We start from the raw sequence: 19,380 nt of genomic DNA on the forward strand, positions 1-19,380 counted from the left end.
CAAATGCTATAGGCCTAGTAATATAACGTATAGTTTTATAGTTATGAATTATTTCATGTAATTTAGCCACAAGTCAGAATATAGTTTGACTTTGAAGCAGACACAGTAATGGGTTGAGAACTCTTTCATAGCTACTTCATAATTTGCCTTTTAAAAACAAATTAAGTAGGCCTATAGAAAAAATACCCAGGGACCTCCAACATAGTACAGTAGAGTGTTCAAATGCATTTGAACACAACTTTATAGCATACATCTAAATGCCATATAGCCTGTGCTTTATTAATTTGATTTAAAATATTTATAGACTTGTTTCACATGATGGAAGCTTAATAAAATAAATGAAGTTGATTAAGTTATTTGAACTTTATTAGATAAAGAAACCAACCACAATAACCAACAATGCAGACTGGGAAAACAATTTATAAAAATGGGGAAATCAGTATTACATACTATAATGTTACAGATTAACATGATCCTAAATAAACAGTCCATGTTAATCCTCTTTCTTTGCTTCAGAGGTTTTTTCTGTGCTGCCAGGCTGGAATTCTGTTGCCTTCTTCCCGTGTGCATCCAAAGCAGGCTGACTGGCTGTAGCTCCTTCCTCAGGGTTTTCATCATATACTGGTACAGCAGTACATGTAGCCCAGATAACCATTACAGCAATGCCCACAGGCACTCCACACACAAAACAGGAGAATATCGGAGCTGTCTGGAACATTGACTGAGATCGAGGAGATTTATATTAGTTACTGGGACAACAGTGACCAAAATATTAGCCTCAAGTAAATATTTGATGAGGATGTGATCAGCCGTGTGCTTTGGTTTTGGTGCGTTAAGCGTTTAGTAAATATTTGGGAAAAAAATTTATAAGAGTAATTTTATCCTTCTGCTAAAATAATAAATGTTATCAGACTTACCACCACAGTAGACTTCACTTTAAAGAAAACTCTCTTCGTGCACTGCAAAAACCCATTTCCTCCGAGTAGCTGGTTAAGGTAAAATGGAATTTTATTAGAAAAGGCCCATTGTATTTCGCAAGAAGGAAGTTATATGACAGAAAAGATGGAGAAGAAAACACCTTCTCGCCCATACCGAAGTGCTGCCATCCAGAACGCTGTTGAGAAAGCGAAGTAAATCCTCAATGGTCTCAATCTTATTTTCTGGTAGACAGTATCCATCAATGGTCATATTCAGCACAATTATGGAGGGGATTGCAACTTCTCTGAGAAGAAGAAAAGTATTAGTGGTGATTATACAAAAATATATGAGCACATAATGGACTTCTCTGTAATATATAAAATATATATAATTTTGTATTCATCTATGTCAGTGGCTTTAAATACAGTTCTTGCACGTTGCACCTGCTGAAATCTGTGTCCAATTCAACTCACCCCATAATTAAACCGTTGATATATTCATTACCATCCATATAACCAAACTGGTAATCACTAGGAGAAGAAAAAAACAATATGGACTTTGTTAACAAATACTTTGATAAACTCATATGTCAGGTGCTGTTTTTATAGTTCATATAAATTTGCTACCTACCTTTTATAATGGTCTCTGTATTCAGTAGACAGCCTTTCCATCAGAGTTTTGTAACTAAAGAGAAATAATGGTGGGGGAAAACTGGTTATTGTCAAGGTTTTGATGTCTTCTGTGCACATGTTCTAATGTAACTTACCGAATGCTTTCTTCAGATGGATTTTTCTCATCTACTACTGCCAATGCCACAAGTTTACCTTTGAGGAAAGTGTGAGAAATGAACAGCGACACAACAAATTATGTATGCATGTGAAGTTCACATAATCACAATCTGTCAAAGCATCGTTTTCACACATAAATATTATATCTTGGCAGAAAGTCATCTAGCAGTTTTGTTTTATCACCTAGTGGCAAAAACATAGAAAAGGTGTTAATTAATGACAATGCCGCTTGTAAAATTGAATAGGTTATTAGAAAATAAGACAAATAAAAGAAATACTATATGTTCATAACTTCATATAGAAAGACAGGCTTACTTAGTTCTCCCATCTGGTACAGACTGAAGATATCGATTTGGAAGTAAGAGGGAAAACGTTCTCGATTTATCCAGGAAGACAGATCACCATCAAGAAATTCTATAGAAATGATAAAACAGGAGAGATAAAACTTTTTATTACTTTTATTACTTCATGTTCATGTATAAAATGTAGCTCTACACCTATTAAATGTCACCATCAACCCTGTGCAAACAATATGCAAAGTTAAACACTCAAAAATGTCTAATCATAAGAAACAAATGATCTTTCATTCTGTTATCAAAGTGTTTCTGTCCACTAACTGTGCATTAAATTATGCAAAATACGTTACTTGCACACAGTCAAGTTGTTGACTTAAAGGGTGTGTGTATGGGATGATAGCCCAGACGAAATGTTCAGAATAAGCCACAAGACAGTGGAGAGCTGGATAACTTTACCGTCTCTGTATTCTCAAAATGTGGAATATAATGGTAAGAAACATTGCTATATTTATAATGTCTTCACAAAAATAGTTTCACTTGTTTCTTATATACGTGCAAGAACCTGTGGTAAGTACTTATAACAAAACAAGTCCTTTTATGTTAATAAAGTAAACTGAATTCCAGCAATAAAGAAAATGTAAATGTGCTTTCATATCAGATATATTGGTGTGCTGTGACCTGTAATATTTATTTAAAAAAATTTTTTCTTTTTTTCACCTTTTATTGTCTGTTTATGCTTCTGTTTTTATTAGAAGGATTACCATCTGAACTATGTTATGAAAAGAGGCCATTTAATAATGTAAATAATTTCAGGTAAGCGATTCATAAGAACTGACTTCCAAGTTGAAACAATTGCATAGATATCAGGACTTTTATAGCAGTGATAAGACAAGTGTGGGCTGTAATTTGATCCTATGCTCAACTGAAAAAAAAAAAAAAAAACTTTTAGCATTAATTTAAAAATACAATTCTGACCAAATCTGTATTTCTTTTTAGGTAATCAAGAAGATGTTAATACATAATATCTGCTGCAGAATCTACATTCTACACCTTGTCTTTAACCTTGCTCCATGGATGTGCTAACTATTCATATCGTGGAGGACTCGTCTGACAGTGCCGCGTTCTGGGTCCAGGTTCGGTGTGCTGATCCTTTCCTGCTTAACTTCTGGCTCCAAAAGACCTTCTTCAACAATGGGGAAGTCCAGCAGATCAACACCCTGAGGATAAACGGCTGTCATGGGCTAGTGTTTGTTTTGAGGGTGCTGCATCGTTCTTCACGCCTGCCTAATTCCCATTATTGGTGCCCTTTTCTAGTGACACTCTGCCTCGATGCCCTGGCATTTCACTACCACCTCCCCTCTCTGCCCCAGTGGAACGGCACCCTTCGAGAGGCGATGAGAGGAAACAGCCTTGAACTCAGACGCTGAGAGACTATGAGATTTTGCTGCTTACAGATCCTGTCAGTTTCAGATATTCGCTTAGTAAAGTGATGCACTGCAAGTAGTACATCTTACCATTGTAGAGGTAGTACGTGCCATCTTTGAACACAGCCACAACGGGAACATCCTGCAGAGTGACTGCCTATGGAGAAAATCAATAATGGATCGATTTGGTTTATTTTCTAAGAAGTTAAAAAAAATCGATTATTTTACAGAAGGAGTTTCTCTGAAGTGAAACTTATACTTTTGGAAGGATTTCCTCAGATGCAGAGAAAAAATAAGTGTGGATAATATACTCAGCTGCAGCTTTATAGTATTCCTTCTGTTAAAAAAACAAACAAAAAAACATTGACTTATATTTCACTAGCAGTCAAATATGATCCATTCCTGATTGACTTTGCATGACTTGCCAATAAATATATTTACACAGTTTATTTATAAAACAATAATAAAATACAATCCAATAGTAGTAGTTGTGAACTCATGCTCTACTATTCATTAGTTTGCATTTCATTATTATTCCAATGTAATTCAGTCAATGTACATAATTCCTGTATGACAGACATTCATTTTACATAATGTTTACCTTAAGAAGCGACTCCCCTCCAATGTAAACGTAGATAAGATCATGACGACTCATAACATGCTGGAACAACTGAACACTAGAGAGTGGTCTTACCACAGGACTAGATTAAATAAAAAAGGACAAGGGGATTGCATGAAGAGAATTACAACTAGCACTGACATAAGACTAAGGTCAGTGCAGAACACGAAAGACACATTACAATTCATTATGGTGAGATTCACTGTAGAATTACCCTGAAACTCTATTGGTAAATTCAATAATAGCATCCTTTGTTCTTGGCCCTTTGTAGTCAAAAGACAGATCTCCTTTAAATCTTTTAAGAGAACAAAAAAAAAGAGTCAAATACAGCATGAACAAAATGTATATGATTTACCGGTATATATGATAACAAGTAGGCATTAACTCACAGTTTTATGGTTGGATATCCTCGAATATTAAGCTCTGAAGCAATGCCTAAAGACACAAGAGATTAAGCTTTCGTGTTTTATTTGCAATAATTATTATTTTTTTGTACTTATACATCAGTGGAGAAGCATTTCAGAATAGAGATAATAATGGTAGATTGTCATTAGTTGATTGTTAGCTATATCATTATAGATCACGATTAATTATTGTAAATTTGCTTGGATTTTTTTAAACACTAATCGAATCTAATCGAATCTAATTAATAACAGGGTTTACCAATGGTGGGGTAAAACAAAAGACATGGGCTACATTTTATTTAGCTAGAAAGCTTATGCGTGAACTTAATAATAATAAGATTATTAAGTCGGAAGACAATGACAGCAAAAGGCAGGCACTGAACAACCTAATTCCAAGAAACTAAAAGGATTGCTGAAATGCAACTTTTGCCATATGGCCATCTGGTTAACAAGATACAGACTCAATGCAGACTATGTATACAGTTCAACGAACTGAGTCTCATGAACGCACGAGGCCTGCTTAACTAATCCCATTAAACAGCAGGTAAGCCTATCCTGCCGCATACTAATTGGTTGCTAAGCAATGGCCTGGTGTGGCATTACCATTACTGTCATCTCAAACCAAGCTACAGCACAAGCTTTCATCTAAGGATTTTAAGGGGAGTATGGCATAAATGCAGTTCTTGGTCATTTTAAAAATAATTTTAGGTATGCATTCAGTGTAACCAAAGCTATCCAACATACACACTTTTGCACACACATGAATGGAACCCACTTGTGTGCTCTGTGGTATCCATCTTGCCGACATTAACAGGAGAGCCCAGACTCTTCAGCTCTGCACCGACTTCATACCATATTGGCTCAAATGTGTGACAGTATGCGCACCATGGAGCATAAAACTGCAATAAAAAAACATTTAAAAAACATTCATGATATCACACAGTTGACGTGTTAGAAATTTGCAAAACACACAACATAAAATTGCATAAATTAAACCTCTCACCTCCACCAGCCAGAGTTCATTCTGTCGGTATTCCTTAAACCTGTAAATGTGAACTGTTTAATGCATTCAATCAAACATTCATATATATATATATATTTGTCTTTTCATCTGTCTGTCTGTTTGTATGTGTATGAATGTATATTATTAATAGAAATAGTATAGCTAAATAGATAGATACAATTATAAACAATTGCATCTATCTATCTATATATCTATATATCTATCTATATTGTCTGTCTATCTGTCTGTCTGTCTGTCTATCCATCTGTCTGTATGTATATTATTAATAGAAAAAGTATAGCTAGATAGAGTCACAAATAAAATATAGGCTAATATCTATTTTTACGCAAAACCAAGTGGCATTTCTCAAGATCTCAGTATGTTGCATGCAACAAACATAACTAGGCTACCCTGCATTGACAACACACTACTAAAGCACAATCAGTTCCTTTACAATGTGAAGCACTTATAGCCTACTTGTCATCGAGTTCCTCCACGTATCCTGATACCACAGCAATGACCGAAAGAAGCGCTATCACAAAAAATGAAAATACATGCAGTGACGTACAGTTAGGCAATACATGATATCAATCAGTCGTGTTAATAAGATTAGTATTTTGCGGTTTTATGTTGGCGAATATGGTGTCCAATTACTAGGCGTTCATACAGTACCTGTAAGTATTAAGTTTCTCATTCTTGCTATCCTTGGATCTGTCATTAACGCCGCAATGTTACAGACAACAGAGTCGGTGTTGGGTTGGTGACATAATCATCAGACTGGTAATAAGCTCTTGACCGACTGACTAGATTAACCCCATTCCCCCGAGGGGGTAGGTAGGAACGTACAGATTTTAGGCCACAAATTTAATTTGGACAAGTGGAAGGTTTCATAGTTTCAATTAGATTTTAGTATTGCATTTTCCAGTGTATCAGTCTCAGTCTAAATAGACTCAGCCAAAAGACTGCTATTGAGTTGGAGTAAGTGTAATATTAGATGTTAGGGACAGGTGGTGTGGGGTCAACCGTGCAACTAAGAAATTAATTGCAGATTTAGGCTACATGCAGGTATATTAAAACAGAATTAGGCCTTCAATAAGTGCACTATATCAACTAATTCATGTAAATATAAAACTTTATATAAAGGCGGTTTATTAGGTTTATTTATTATAATAATAATAATTATTATTATTATACAATTTTCTCTGCCAAAAGATGGCGCCATAAACCATTTGGAATACAGCTGCTTCGTGTTTTATTGGAAGGCACATCTGTGCTAAAATATAAGTAGGCATCATTACATTAATCCTATACATAACAATTTACCCACAGTGGGTTAATTTTCGAATTCCTAACGGAATAAATGCTTAAAATGTTGTCAATGCATTTTCCCACAATTGTTTATTGTTCTTACAATTGTTTTCGATCCATAATACAATGGAATGCATTTTAAAACAAACAACAGAGATGTTAAGAATACTGCCTAATAACCATTACTAATGTGAATCTACTTTTGTAAATGTATTTTATTATGCCATACAATCAAGCCTATAATTGGTCAACTGTACATTAAGTAAACATTTTGATTCGCGGAAAGACGAGTCAATCAATTGAAATACCCGCCCACAGTGGTCTTTGCCTCCCCAGTGATTGGTTCAACATAATACCGTTTAAGAAGTCTCTTGCATCTCTATGGTCGACGTTGACGTCCATCTCCATCAAATGAAAACGTAAGTTTTGGTCCGTGGGGAGAGGCAACTGTTATGGAAGTGGCTGTCTCTTGAATATACTTCATTGTATTTTAACTCACATTAAGTGGAATTACGTCCTTGGCGATTCACTGCATGCTAAATTAGTTTGGAATAATGAAGCCGATTTGAAAAGCCTGACAGGATATTGAAAGAAGGACTCCCTAGAAAGAGCTCGCGCTTTATTTATTTTCTCTTGACCGCTTCATGTTTGTGGACAGAACGACGAAACATGCGCAGTTATCTACTTGTGCACGTTGAAAATTGTGTTTCTGTAGAAAAGTTTATTATAGTTGCGGTAAATTAAGTTTTAAAACGCTCACACGGAGCTTGTGTTGTTTAATTCGTCTTGCAGTCCAAATATAGGCTAGCCGACGATTGGTAAAAATAGGCAATTATATCTGCATGTTAATGGATTGTAGTGTATGGCCCTTGTTTGCTATTGCAAAATGCGATGGGACTAAGTGAGGCCTTTCGACTGCCAGAATATCTTTGCTTCACTTTCAAGCCTGATGATCAGGTAAGACAATTAACTTTGTGTACGATCTTTCCTCTTCGTTTTAAAGTAACGTTAACGTTAGGCGTTGAACGCGATACCCACGCGCCTGTATCAGTAAACAATTAAAAAGCGCTTTGGTTCCCACAAATGATTAACAATTTAATGACAGCAATGCAGTTGCACCTGATCATTATTCTCAGCGGTATTCTGACGTTTATTGTTTTGCAGAAACCGAGTTCACTTTCGGTCAGCAACTCAGCATCAATTATGCGATCTCGGATTGCAACACTTGCACTTCCGAGTTGTTTTCGCGTCCGCTTTCTTCTGCTTCCCTGGTAACTACCCACGCGAAATTAGTGTGTAAAGCAGTTTGCAAATTCACCTTGATTGCTAGGAAACGTTGCCATAGTTTCCTTAACGTATCTTGTTTATTAAATGATGGGGATGGTTTGTAATAATTAAAAAAAATGTCAATTGTTAATAAATCGTTATTATCCTTTTTTATATTGACTGTTGACCCTTTGAAGTGAATTATGTGTTTCGACCTGTAAACTGTCTTAAGTATGCTCGTTAATAGGCCTTTTTACGTCTAAGCACTTCTTAGCAACATCTTGAGCAGATTTTGAGGTGTTAAGATGATTAATGAAAAACACCGCCTTGCTGTTTTCCCATTTGACATACTTCAAAATGCATGCACAAAATGTGTGGTATGAGCTGAAAAATGTCTGTACAAGATGGTCAAGTCCTCATTTCTTATTTCTAATCTTTGGAATGTCAGACATACTGCTGTTCACAGCATCAGCTAGGTCGTTCTGTCTAATCATGTCATTTTAAAATACTTGGAACCTGTAGATAGTGAAGGCATTACAACCTCTTTTGGAATTTGTGACTTTTTGGCTGCTAGAGATCATGAGTCAGATACTAGAGTAGTGCTAGATCAAATTGGGGTCTTGCTGTGCAATGTTTAGTTGGCTTACTCTCATTGTTGTTGTTTTGGTGGAAACCCCTTTTTAGTAGTTTACATTTTTGACCCTGTGACGTGCTTATTTCCAGGCTGAGATTTCAAATGATGCATTAAGTTGAACATTGAGTGTTTGCTTAAGGCTTTCCCAACTGAAGGTCAAGTTTGAAATGAGCTCTGTGGAAAGTTGCCACTTGAATCATGATCAAAACAGCTGTTTTAGGGCTTGTCTTTAATGGTCCAGTGACAGTCCTTCTTACATACTCTAACTCTGAACACACTGTAGTTTTGGTTGCTTTCTACAGTAAATCACACAATTGAGTGAATGTTTATGGAAACAAAAACAGAGGGACAGGCCACCTTAATTATAAAAGGTCAGCCATACGATTGGCTCCTTCATTTGAAAATCACAGGAGGAATCTACAGAAATGGACTGGTTTGATTTATCACAATGTAGTGAGTAGAGCCAGCTGTTGAGTGGCCTAAGGCCTGCGTAAATGTTTTGGTCCTAAAGTGTTTTTTTTTTCACTGCGGTGTGCCACTCGACTGAGTGGAAAGCCAGTGTTTAGATCCTGGCAGAGTTTGGGGTTTATTTATTTATTTCCCTATTTCATTCCCAAGCTTATAACTGGAACGTTGCAGGGACAGTTTAGCCCATATCTATCCTCTGTTTTATGTCTTTTTCTTTTCTTGTTTGTGATGAATGAGGGGAAATGAGTTTGAATGGTTTGATTCTGTGTTCTTTTGCAGAGAATTTAGTCTAGTTGATTCTTTTTCATGCCAGTGACTGACTGGACATTGTTTGTTTGGATAGTGTAAGGAATTTAAAATGTAAGCCACTCAGCAGTTTATCTGCGCTGGAGTTCTGTCTGCTGTGCATGCTTCAATTTGGAAGAAGATGCAATGTTATTACTTTCCACGTGTATTATAATTATCTGAAATAATTGAACAATAAAGTTCTTAGTATTTTGCTGATAGGCATGTCCTAGGGGTGGGAGATATTGACAAAAATGAATATCTCAATATTTTTTTTCAATATCTCGATATCGATATTCAGACGATATTTTTGCAATCCTTCAAAGAAATGTGTGCAAACTGGCAAAGAACCTCCAGTTGGTCTTTTGACTTGCTGCATTTGACCTATTATTGTATAGAATTACTAGTACATAAAGATATGAGACATTATTGATTTAAAGACTCCTAAACTTTTTAAAATAATAATATATTATTCAATAAAGTCTTTATTGTTCTTTTATATTTTTAATAGGGGTGTAACGGTTCACAAAATTCACGGTTCGGTTCAATAAGATACAGTGGTGACTGGTGTCACGTTCGGTACGTTTTCGATACAGCAAAAATAAAGAAATGCCATAGAAATTTCCTATTTATTGAATGAAAAATTATTTTTAAATAAGTGTGAGTTTTCCTACATCTTGAAACTTTTAGTTTTATAAATGGGGGTAATCTTTGAAGGATGAACAAATGTTTTGGTCATCACATTAAAAATAACATTTAAATAACATTTGAGTTTTGCATATAATATTTCTGCCAAACATGGTTACAAGTTAGTGTTACTACCATAGACTGTAAAAAAATATTAAATCCATGGTGAATGATCTGTGGACTTAAAACCTATAACTAGTTCATTCATGGAACAATGTTTCTCCTGGTTTCCACGTCAGCGCTGTTTGATCAGTTAATAACGGAGAAATTGTAACGCTTCTCACTAGATCTCGTAGCGATGTTATTACTTAAGTGGCGAATTCAAATGCTTTGGTTACTGGATTTCTTATGTAGTAACGGTGTCGCTTAATTAAGATCGGCTGACGCTGCACTGGAATTCGTCTGAACTGATAAAAGGTCCGTGAAGCACAAAACAATTAGTTTCGTTCCGCTTTCATTACATTTGCCATTTGATGTTGCGCAACGTTGTGCTGTTCGCTCCAGCGCGGATTTTGGTCGGCAGGAAAAATGATCCAACCACCGGAATGGTTCGGTTTGTAATGCGTACCGAACCGATCTCTTGGGAAAATGTATTCCATCTTTTGGACTCATTATACAACGCAATTTTCTAATGATGCAATCACGAAGCTCGCCACTTGAGGAGGCCACAGACCTTTAAGAAAAACTTTTTAACTTCAGACTTCATTTTTCTGCAAACAACGCATATTTTGCATTTTCTAGCAGCTATTTTATTAATCGTACATTGGCTTTACTCTTTACGATTTTGGATTGTTGCTTCAACCTATGAAACGTCATAACACACAGGTGAGGTAAGAACTTCGTTGTTGTATATTGCAAATTAGTTATAGCTTACTCTCGTGCAATTGAGGAATGATCGTGATTTTGTACAAAAAATAAAATAAAATGCAGTCAAACAAACCCCTAGAGTATTAAAATCGATACATATAATTGTTTAGAAGGTTATAGTGTGCGTTATTTGTTTCCTCTTTAACTTCCTTCAGCTCTTTTCATGTTTGGGGGGTCGGATTGTACAAATTATGAAATATTCGATATCCCAATTTTGCATATCGTCCAGACAACAATTTGGATATTATCGTCTAAATGATATATCGCCCACCTCTAGCATGTCCCACAAGGATCTGTATGGGGGCTGATTAAGCTTTTTTTTTTTACTGATCGGTATTGGCTGTCCTAAGCCCGATCCTTTATTTTGCATTAATTTCGGTGTCGTCCAGTAGGCGGTGTTATGCAATTTGTAAGTTTGTTTGCAAACCGGCTACTTAAAAATAGATGGTAACAATCGTGACATTAAACATTTGGGTCGGGTTTGTTTTTGATATAGGCTAGTTTTAACTGCTTGAGGTACTACTAATGTAAGCATCCTCTCAGCCTCCATGGCAAACATACTGCTGCTCTCCACTAATGTAGCATTCTAGTCAACAAATTATACTTTATAATGATATGAAAACATGCACTATAGTGTACTGTAGTGTATACTGTTTCATTGTCCCTTTTAAATCCACATCTGGTGTCCCACTTTGTGCAGCGCAGCCTCGCGTGTCAAAACAAACTCCACGAGGCGTCAGTGATAGTTTTCATTTCGCCTCTAGAGGCTGCTCTCGTACTGTATAATGACTTCTCAGCCACTCCAGCAACGGACACAACCCGGAAAAACCTCATGGTGTTTAATCAAAATGTCCTAACTTGATCTTCCAGGGAAATGACTCATTTCTCTTTGTTACGTGTTATCCACCAAGTTTGCATCCTACATTTTCAATTATCTGCTTTACTTAAATGTATATCACAACACAGAAGAAAATACCTTCTGTTTCATTGTGTCTTTCAAATAGAAATATAATATTTTTGTAATCAAGATCAAGCTTTTTCATAATCTACTCTTCAGTCTACTGCTCATGTTGGGTTTTTGGTTTCCTTTTCTACAGATTGCTTCTGTTTGAGTAAACAAAGCATATTCAGTTGTAATAAGAATGGGTAATATATTGGGACATAGCCGACGTGGTGTTATTAACAATATTTTACTTATCTGTTTTTTCCTCTGTAGGTCTGAAAAGGACTATCAAAAATGTGAACCGGTGATTGATAATCTACCAGATTAATTTTTGCACCAGCAGCAATGGAGCGGAGCAAACGGAACTCCATTGCTGGGTTTCCCACACGGCCAGATCGGGTGGAGGACCTGGATTGTGGAGGAGGAGGAGCAGACACCGGTCTGGCACCGCTGGACCGGGTGTGTCCCTCTTCTTACCGGGCCCTCATCAGTGCCTTTTCTTGCCTGACCCGACTCGATGACTTCGTCTGCGAGTGGATTGGTTCTGGGTTTTTTTCAGAGGTCTACAAGGTGAGATAGTTGTCTGATGACAATAAGTAATTTCGATTTCAGTTCTTAGTCGCTTGCCCTTACCAAAGTCCACCTGCAGAGTTTAGCCTAGTTCTGAATCAGAATGAGCTTTATACGCCAAGTGTGTGCAAACACTCAAGGTTTTTTTTTTTTTTTTTTTCTGAAGCTCTTGGTTCTTGCATGTGTTTTGGGGAACATCCAGGCATAAAACTGTAATGCCTGGATGTTCTAGTGCACAGAAATCTGCCTGAGGGGAGAAGTACAGTTTGTTGCCTGGGTGAGAGGGGTCTCTGATGATGTTACCTGCCTGTTTCTTCGCTCTGAAGATGTACAGGTCCTGAAGGTTGGGCAGCTGCACACCAATTAACTTTTCGGCTGTCCTAACAGTCCGTTACAGTCTTCTTATGTCTGATTTGCCTGCCTTCTGACCCAAACCAGATAGTTATAGAAGTGCAAAATACTGACTCAATAACAGCTGTACGGTGTACATTTTAGGACACCCTCAGACCTCAGACATATGTAGACAAGGCATCATGCCTCAGACAAAACAAAAGGCTTCAGTCATTGGACAAAATGGCATCGGACGAAACGGCAGCAGACGAAACAGCCAGGGACTAAAAGGCATCAGCTATATGGCATCGGGCGAAACAGACTCAGGTGGAGTTTAGAGGTTTGCATTGCCCCGCCCCATGTGACGTCACATGTACGCGGTTCAGATCAGATACAACAACAGCTGATGGAGGCGGTAACTCATCATGATATGCTTATATAATTGCTTTCATCAAATGTTACACTAATTACTACAGAAGAGAACATGCATTTAACAAGTTTTATTTGCACGTTTAAAAAGTTAGATGACATATTTCAACTAGCTATAGCTTGTATGTTGGCAAACTATGGAGAGTTTTCATGATCATGAAGTTAAAGCGTTCTTTCGAGCTATTAGACTGCTTGATTTAACATTGCTGTAAACATTTTTCATTTGTATTGGAATATATCCAATAGCCCTCGTCCGAAGCCTTTATGTCTGATTCCGTTTCGTCGATGCCTTTGTCTGATGCCGTTTCGTCCGATGCCCTTATGTCTGATGCCGTTTCGTCCGATGCCTTTATGTCTGATGCCTTTTTGTCTGAGGCTGTTTCGTCTGATGCCTAATTGTACGAGACCTGACATTGTTTTTCCTGAGACCTGAAGCTTTTCAGTCTGACTCGCGATGCCGTTTTGTCCAATGACTGAAGCCTTTTAGTCTGAGGCATGATGCCTTGTCTTCATATGTCTGAGGTCTGAGGTTGTCCTAAAATGTTCACCGTACAGCTGAGTTAAACTTTGTCATCTGCGCCTGTGGCAGGTTCAACTTTTTCTGCTGACGAAGAAAATACAACTTTTTTTCTTCCTGTGAATATTCTGACATGCTTAATTGACCCTTCGCTAAGCCACGCCCAAAAACCGCCACTGGCCAATCGTGTCTTAGCAACCTTAACTAGGCGTGGGAGGTCTGGCAAGCTTTCGAATGAGGGAAACATGCCGAAGCGTTGTGTGTATGGATTGTGCAAATCTGATACCCGGTATCCTAAAAGTTTGGACGGGAGAGTGGATTTTTTTTGTCCTTCCCGAAAATCTAAAAGCCAAGGGGAGAAATGATGTGCGTGAATCAAGCAGTGTGGAGACCCCATTCACAACTACATGTCCACAGGATTAACAAAAACACCTATTGCTTGGAAATTGGAAATAATGACGGTTCTTTGTTCATAATGCATATATTTTAACGTAAAATAAGACGATTAAAGACAAGACGTAGGCCCACTGACATACTTTAAAATATATTTCAGCATTTTGTTAATCGACGGCCTACTACCTCTGACTGAGTAACTTTAACCCAATCCGATCACGGCTCTCCCGGTGTTAGTGTTATTCCACAAAATGTAGATAAACTGTTTGATTTATAATTATTAGATTATTTTCACATTTCACTTACCCTGCTGTGCACGAACATAGCTGTTCCTCAATGTGTGCGTTTCCCATGAGGCGCTGCTGCTTGCGCTGGGACTATAGGCTTTAGCTTAAATTTTTATGAAATTATTCTCTAATCGGTTGCATATTATTTTGTGGATGTATCCCTCGAATGCATACTGCAGTCCCTTTAGTCTTGCTCTCTCAGATATTTCACATGTTCGCCAAAAATTACTAATTCTCTCATTGGGAATGTCTGACACCAGTGAATACACACTGTAATAGACGTACCAGGCGCGAAAGCTTGACAGGCGTAGCAACAGTAACTAGGGAGGGTGGGGCTTAGTGAAGGGTCAGTTATAGTCGTAAGTAAACATGAAATCGTTTTATTAGATGTTTTTTCAGGTGTTTGATAACTCCTAGTTTTTACACATTAGGAGGTGAACGTTGGGTTGCCTTTCTCAAAGATAGACATAGATTCACTAGAAGAGGCCCTAAAGGAGGAAAAAAGGTTAATCTTGTGATTCAGCTGATGAGCTGTCATCCAGGTTGTTATGTCAGCTTTTGGCATGTAAAATTGAATGTTGTTAGCTTAGTAATGATGATAGACCTTGCTATTGGACTACAATACTAAGTTATCTTGAGCAAATAATGAAGAGTATAGGGCTGATCAAGTGATGACAGTACTGATCCCTGCGGTGACGGTGAAGATGAAATATAGCGGTCGAACGTTGGGAATGATTCCATTTTCAGTGTGGTAAAACTGGCAGCTTTAAGTCTATTTAAATACTGTTGGGCTTGAAGTATTGCAAAACAAATTAATTTTTTTAATAAAGTAACATTGCCTAAAGTAGCTTTGGCTCTTCTTAACCCCTCCATAATTGCCATTGTTTTATTTTTGGTGTTTACAAAAAGCATCTGGGTGTTGATTAGAGTTTGTAATGTATAATTGCTGTTTAGTTGTTAATGTATAATTGCTGTTTAGTTGTTAAGACCTACATTGAATTTAGTACTACCCTTGATTCTGAGCATCAGTGGTATGGTAAGCTCTGAGGGTTTATATTCACTGTGAATAATTCAATGAAGTTTTGAGGTCAGAAAAGCCCTGAGAGAAGAGTGCATCATCATGATGCCCATTACTAAGATCAATTCTTCTGTCATAGCAGTGAAAGCAGGGTTTTTCCTGGGTCTTCGGTGGTGGCGGATAAACACAGTCATCCACAAACAATACAAAGTACCCAACACATGTGAACTAAGAGCCCAGTACTGACAGTAAATTCAAAATAAAAAAAGGAAAGAACCCGTTTGTAATATTAACTTATCCTATTTATTTATGAAATAGAAAATAATCGGTGTGAGGACAGATTGTACGTCAACTGATCATCTCTTCCGCTTAACTAGTTACAACACAAAATAAACATGAATAAACATCAGAAGGTATGTTGAAAGATACAGTACAATTTCCAGAAATCTGTATCATGTCACATGTAATCGCTCAGTGTTTCAACCGTGAAAAGGTGTCAATAAAACAGCTTACAAACAACGTCACATTTACCTCAGAAAAGCCATTGAATGTTCAAAAACTCGTAAGTCAGCTACAAAAATTAACTTAGAAAGGTGCATTTTGTTAAATTCATTCACTATATTGCATATTCATTGTATTTTACATGTTTTTCAATGTGTTTGAATAATGCGCTTTTTGATGGCCACCATTTAAAAGTTTATAAAAAAAAATGTAGTAGAAATATAATTATGTCATTAAAATGTATCATAAAAACATCTGTGTAATTTAAATGTAAGAAGCCTACAGATCAGTTAACTTTAACATTTGATATTATAAGGATGCACCTACTGGGTTTCCCTGTATAGTTTACAGGATTAGTTGAAAGATGTTTTTCTTTGAGGAAATGAACGATGCACTTTACCTGATAGGCCCCAAAATAATCTATATAGAATCGGAAAGTAAATCGAATTGCAAGCTTGTGAATCGAAGTCGATTCCAAAAAAAAGTGAAATTTCAATGTCCTGTCCCAGTGTCAATAAATGTTATTGTTGTTGTTGTTTTTTTACTTTATGCAAATGTTGTCTTTTCCCTTTATTTTCTTGTCAGAGTGAACCTGAATGATTGCATGTTAAAATCATAAAAATAAAAAAAATCCTGGGGGAGTATGCCCCAAGACAACAACAATACCGTTTGTAAACATGTCACTTTTTTCACGTCTTAGAGTTTGCAGGACTGGAAATTACTGGTCTGTGTTTTGTTGTATATATCCATTAAGAATATTCCCTCCCTTCCCCTCACAGGTGGCTGAGATTTAAAGCACAGTAAATGACTTTAGGATGGCAGGCAGGGGGTGTCTGCATGTGGCACAGACAGGGGTAATGCGCTGAGCCAACGACCAGCTGTGATGGGGGTCTGCAAGAACCTGTCTAGAAAGCTAATACAATAATAGCTTATTTCAGTTTATTTGAACATGAGTTTCAATTTGTATCCATATGATAAACTCAAACATCGTAAAACCTCACAGCGCTATGGAGAATCACTAAATAATCATATTGCTCAATTTGCTAATCCATCTACATTTGAGGAACCGAAACATTTTCCTAGGACACTGGATTTGTTGCATGATGGGCAGCAAGCTGTGACTTGATATTAGCAGAACAGATTGAGAGTTTGGGTGCCGTAGAGAAGGCATCTGGATCCATGTATGACAGGCGGCTCTCACTGTAGGTGGCCACACGAAACGGGCTCTTCCTAGGCCGCTAATCCCAGAAGTGCGATTGGTTACAGACTGCAGTACAGTCAGCACCATGCATTTAAAGTAAAAGAACATGCTCATAAAATGTTGCTATGTATAGAACATTCTCAGAAGTTAACCCAGAATTCAATGTTTTGGTTCCCTAGCATTGAATTTTGAGTAAACCTTTAGCTGTGTTTTGCCTTTCCATCACTGCATGCAGTTTGAGGAAGTCAGCGTTTTACAGACATATCAAATTTTTTTTTTTTTTTTTTTTTTTTTTTTCTTCACTAATGAGGATATCCTGTGGTTGATATTTGGTTTTTTTTTATTGGTCAGTGAGATGAAAGCACAAAAAAGAAACTAGGAAAACGGATATGCAGAAGCACATTTTAGAAATATTGAGAAACACCCAACCATACATGGTCAATAGTCATTCAAGCAGTAAGTGTTTGTCTGTTCCATTCTTCACCTCGTGCTAGAATATTGGTTGTGTAATAAAGATTTTTAATAATGATCTTCTATGGTAATGTATGTCATTTCCCATCTGAGTGGTATTGTTGGTCCAATGTTGTGGTTATTATTCTCCAATGCCCATAATCATAGTAGCCAGTGAGAAGCAATGGGCCAAGATACTCTGAACAAAATTCTTTGCATTCTTTATATTCCTTTAAGATAAACATTCAGAGCATATAAGAATTTACTTCCTCATTTCATTTTGTTGGTATGGCTTAGTTCAAAATAAGATTAAGACTAAAAGAACATTTCTCATTTTATTTGTTTGTTTTAGGTGCGTCACAAAGCTTCGGACCAGGTAATGGCCCTAAAGATGAACAAGCTAAGCAGTAATCGTGCCAACATGCTGCGAGAAGTTCAGCTCATGAACAGACTCTCCCACCCCAACATACTCAGGTGCTTTCACATAACATACTTTGCTTTCATTTTAACACTATTGTCATAGTGGGTTTTACACACACAGGCCGCGGGTTCGAGTATCAGTACCGGCAGGAAGGAAATGTATTGTGGGGGAGTGTATGAACAGCTCTCTCTTCCACTCTAATTACCCACAACTCAGCTGCCCTTGAGCAAGGCACCTAACCCCCAATCGCTCCCTGGGTGCCGCAGCAAAAATAGCCCGGTGTGTGTTCACGGTGTGTGTGTTCAATACACACTGCTGTGTGTGTAAACCTGGATGGGTGAAATGCAGGGCGCAGATTTGTGAAAATGGGCCTTCATACTTGGTAGGGATGGGTAAAAAATCGATTTCTCGATTTTAATTGATTCTCATTTTTCCAAACCGATATCTACGATTTATACGAACCAATTACTCTACCCTGTTTTCAGTTGATGAATGAACGGAACATTGTAGCGCTCCTCAAATCCAATAAATCACAAAAAGCTTTTTGCTTTAATTTTGATATGAAACAAAGTCTCAGATTTCCAATTCTGTCCATTTTAAAATGAAAAATTAACCGTTTTGGCACTGTTTAATGTAGAGTGACAAATCGCTGTAGCGCCTCAGTTCAAGAGAATCAGCAGCGTGGAGTGCACGTGAACTGATCATCTCCTCCGCTTTAATACCAGTTACAACGCGAAATAAACATGAATGAACATTGTTAAAAGATACTGTACAACTTGCCAAAATCCATCTTGTGGAATCACTTGTTTCAACCGCAGAAAGACGTCAATGAAACAGTGAGTAAACAAGGTCACATATTGTCAAATATGCATTTTTATAAACTATATAAGCACTGGCTTCTAGTAATGGCCGTACGCAAGTCTAGTTCGCCCGGAAGAGTGACCTCTGACCCGACGTATGACGCAGGATGTAGGAGTAGCATTAGCTTAGGTGACGCCTCTCATGGTTCCAACAAATAGGGTTGGGCAACAAAGTCAAGCTCTCCTCTTCTCTTAAATCGAAATCCTCTAACATTTCTCTTTAAAAATTCTCGTGACCGGTGTTTTGTTTTGCTATATTCTCTGCGCTTCTGCGTTCTTCAATATGTCATGCGTCGGGTTAGAGGTCACTCTTCCAACAGAACTAGACTCACGTACGGCCGTTTTTGGAAGCCAGTGATTATAGTTTAGAAAGTTGTAAATATAGATATTTTTCTTAATAAAATGTATTGCTTTGCCTCAGAAGGCCTTTAATAACCCCTTGGAGCAATATGGATTACTTTTATAATGGATGGATGTGCCTTTTTAGGCTTCA

The 19,380-nt window shown here is 37.3% G+C and overlaps 2 protein-coding genes and 1 long non-coding RNA gene across 5 annotated transcripts in view; 2 read left to right on the forward strand and 1 right to left on the reverse strand.

Moving 5' to 3' along the window:
- Nucleotides 1–348: 348 nt before the first annotated feature.
- tmx3a (thioredoxin related transmembrane protein 3a) lies at nt 349–6,239 on the reverse strand. Of its 2 annotated transcripts, XM_077229066.1 has the most exons (16): nt 6,125–6,239; nt 5,930–5,984; nt 5,453–5,492; nt 5,225–5,348; nt 4,435–4,480; nt 4,260–4,340; nt 4,028–4,127; nt 3,686–3,763; nt 3,517–3,583; nt 2,022–2,120; nt 1,685–1,742; nt 1,549–1,602; nt 1,392–1,448; nt 1,093–1,222; nt 918–986; nt 349–721 (listed from the first exon to the last, which is right to left on the reverse strand). In XM_077229066.1, exons 1-16 carry the CDS (start codon nt 6,168–6,170, stop codon nt 494–496), a joined length of 1,332 nt encoding a protein of 443 aa, XP_077085181.1. In that variant the 5' UTR covers nt 6,171–6,239; the 3' UTR covers nt 349–493. The 2 variants fall into 2 exon arrangements, with proteins under 2 accessions (XP_077085181.1, XP_077085189.1); XM_077229074.1 differs by lacking the exons at nt 349–721; nt 918–986; nt 1,093–1,222; ... (3 more) ...; nt 2,022–2,120; nt 3,517–3,583 and having other exon boundaries at nt 3,680–3,763.
- On the forward strand, nt 2,754–3,937 carry LOC143737561 (uncharacterized). Its single transcript, XR_013203669.1, has 2 exons — nt 2,754–2,815; nt 2,999–3,937. It is a non-coding gene; the product is annotated as an uncharacterized LOC143737561 (long non-coding RNA).
- An 889-nt stretch (nt 6,240–7,128) lies between the features above and the next one.
- Nucleotides 7,129–19,380, forward strand: part of tesk2 (testis associated actin remodelling kinase 2) — a 33,721-nt gene continuing 21,469 nt past the window's right edge. The window contains exons 1-3 of one of the 2 annotated variants that reach the window (XM_077228654.1): nt 7,129–7,179; nt 12,184–12,480; nt 17,959–18,080. In XM_077228654.1, the coding sequence (XP_077084769.1) occupies nt 12,256–12,480; nt 17,959–18,080 (347 nt within the window). In that variant the 5' untranslated portion in view covers nt 7,129–7,179; nt 12,184–12,255. Of the gene's footprint in view, nt 7,718–12,183; nt 12,481–17,958; nt 18,081–19,380 lie in introns of both variants that reach the window. The other variant, XM_077228644.1, reaches the window with a different exon arrangement.

This window comes from Siphateles boraxobius, unplaced genomic scaffold, assembly GCF_051911475.1.
Source record: "Siphateles boraxobius isolate OS27281-9 unplaced genomic scaffold, OSU_SipBor_1 1, whole genome shotgun sequence".
Taxonomy (NCBI): domain Eukaryota; kingdom Metazoa; phylum Chordata; class Actinopteri; order Cypriniformes; family Leuciscidae; genus Siphateles; species Siphateles boraxobius.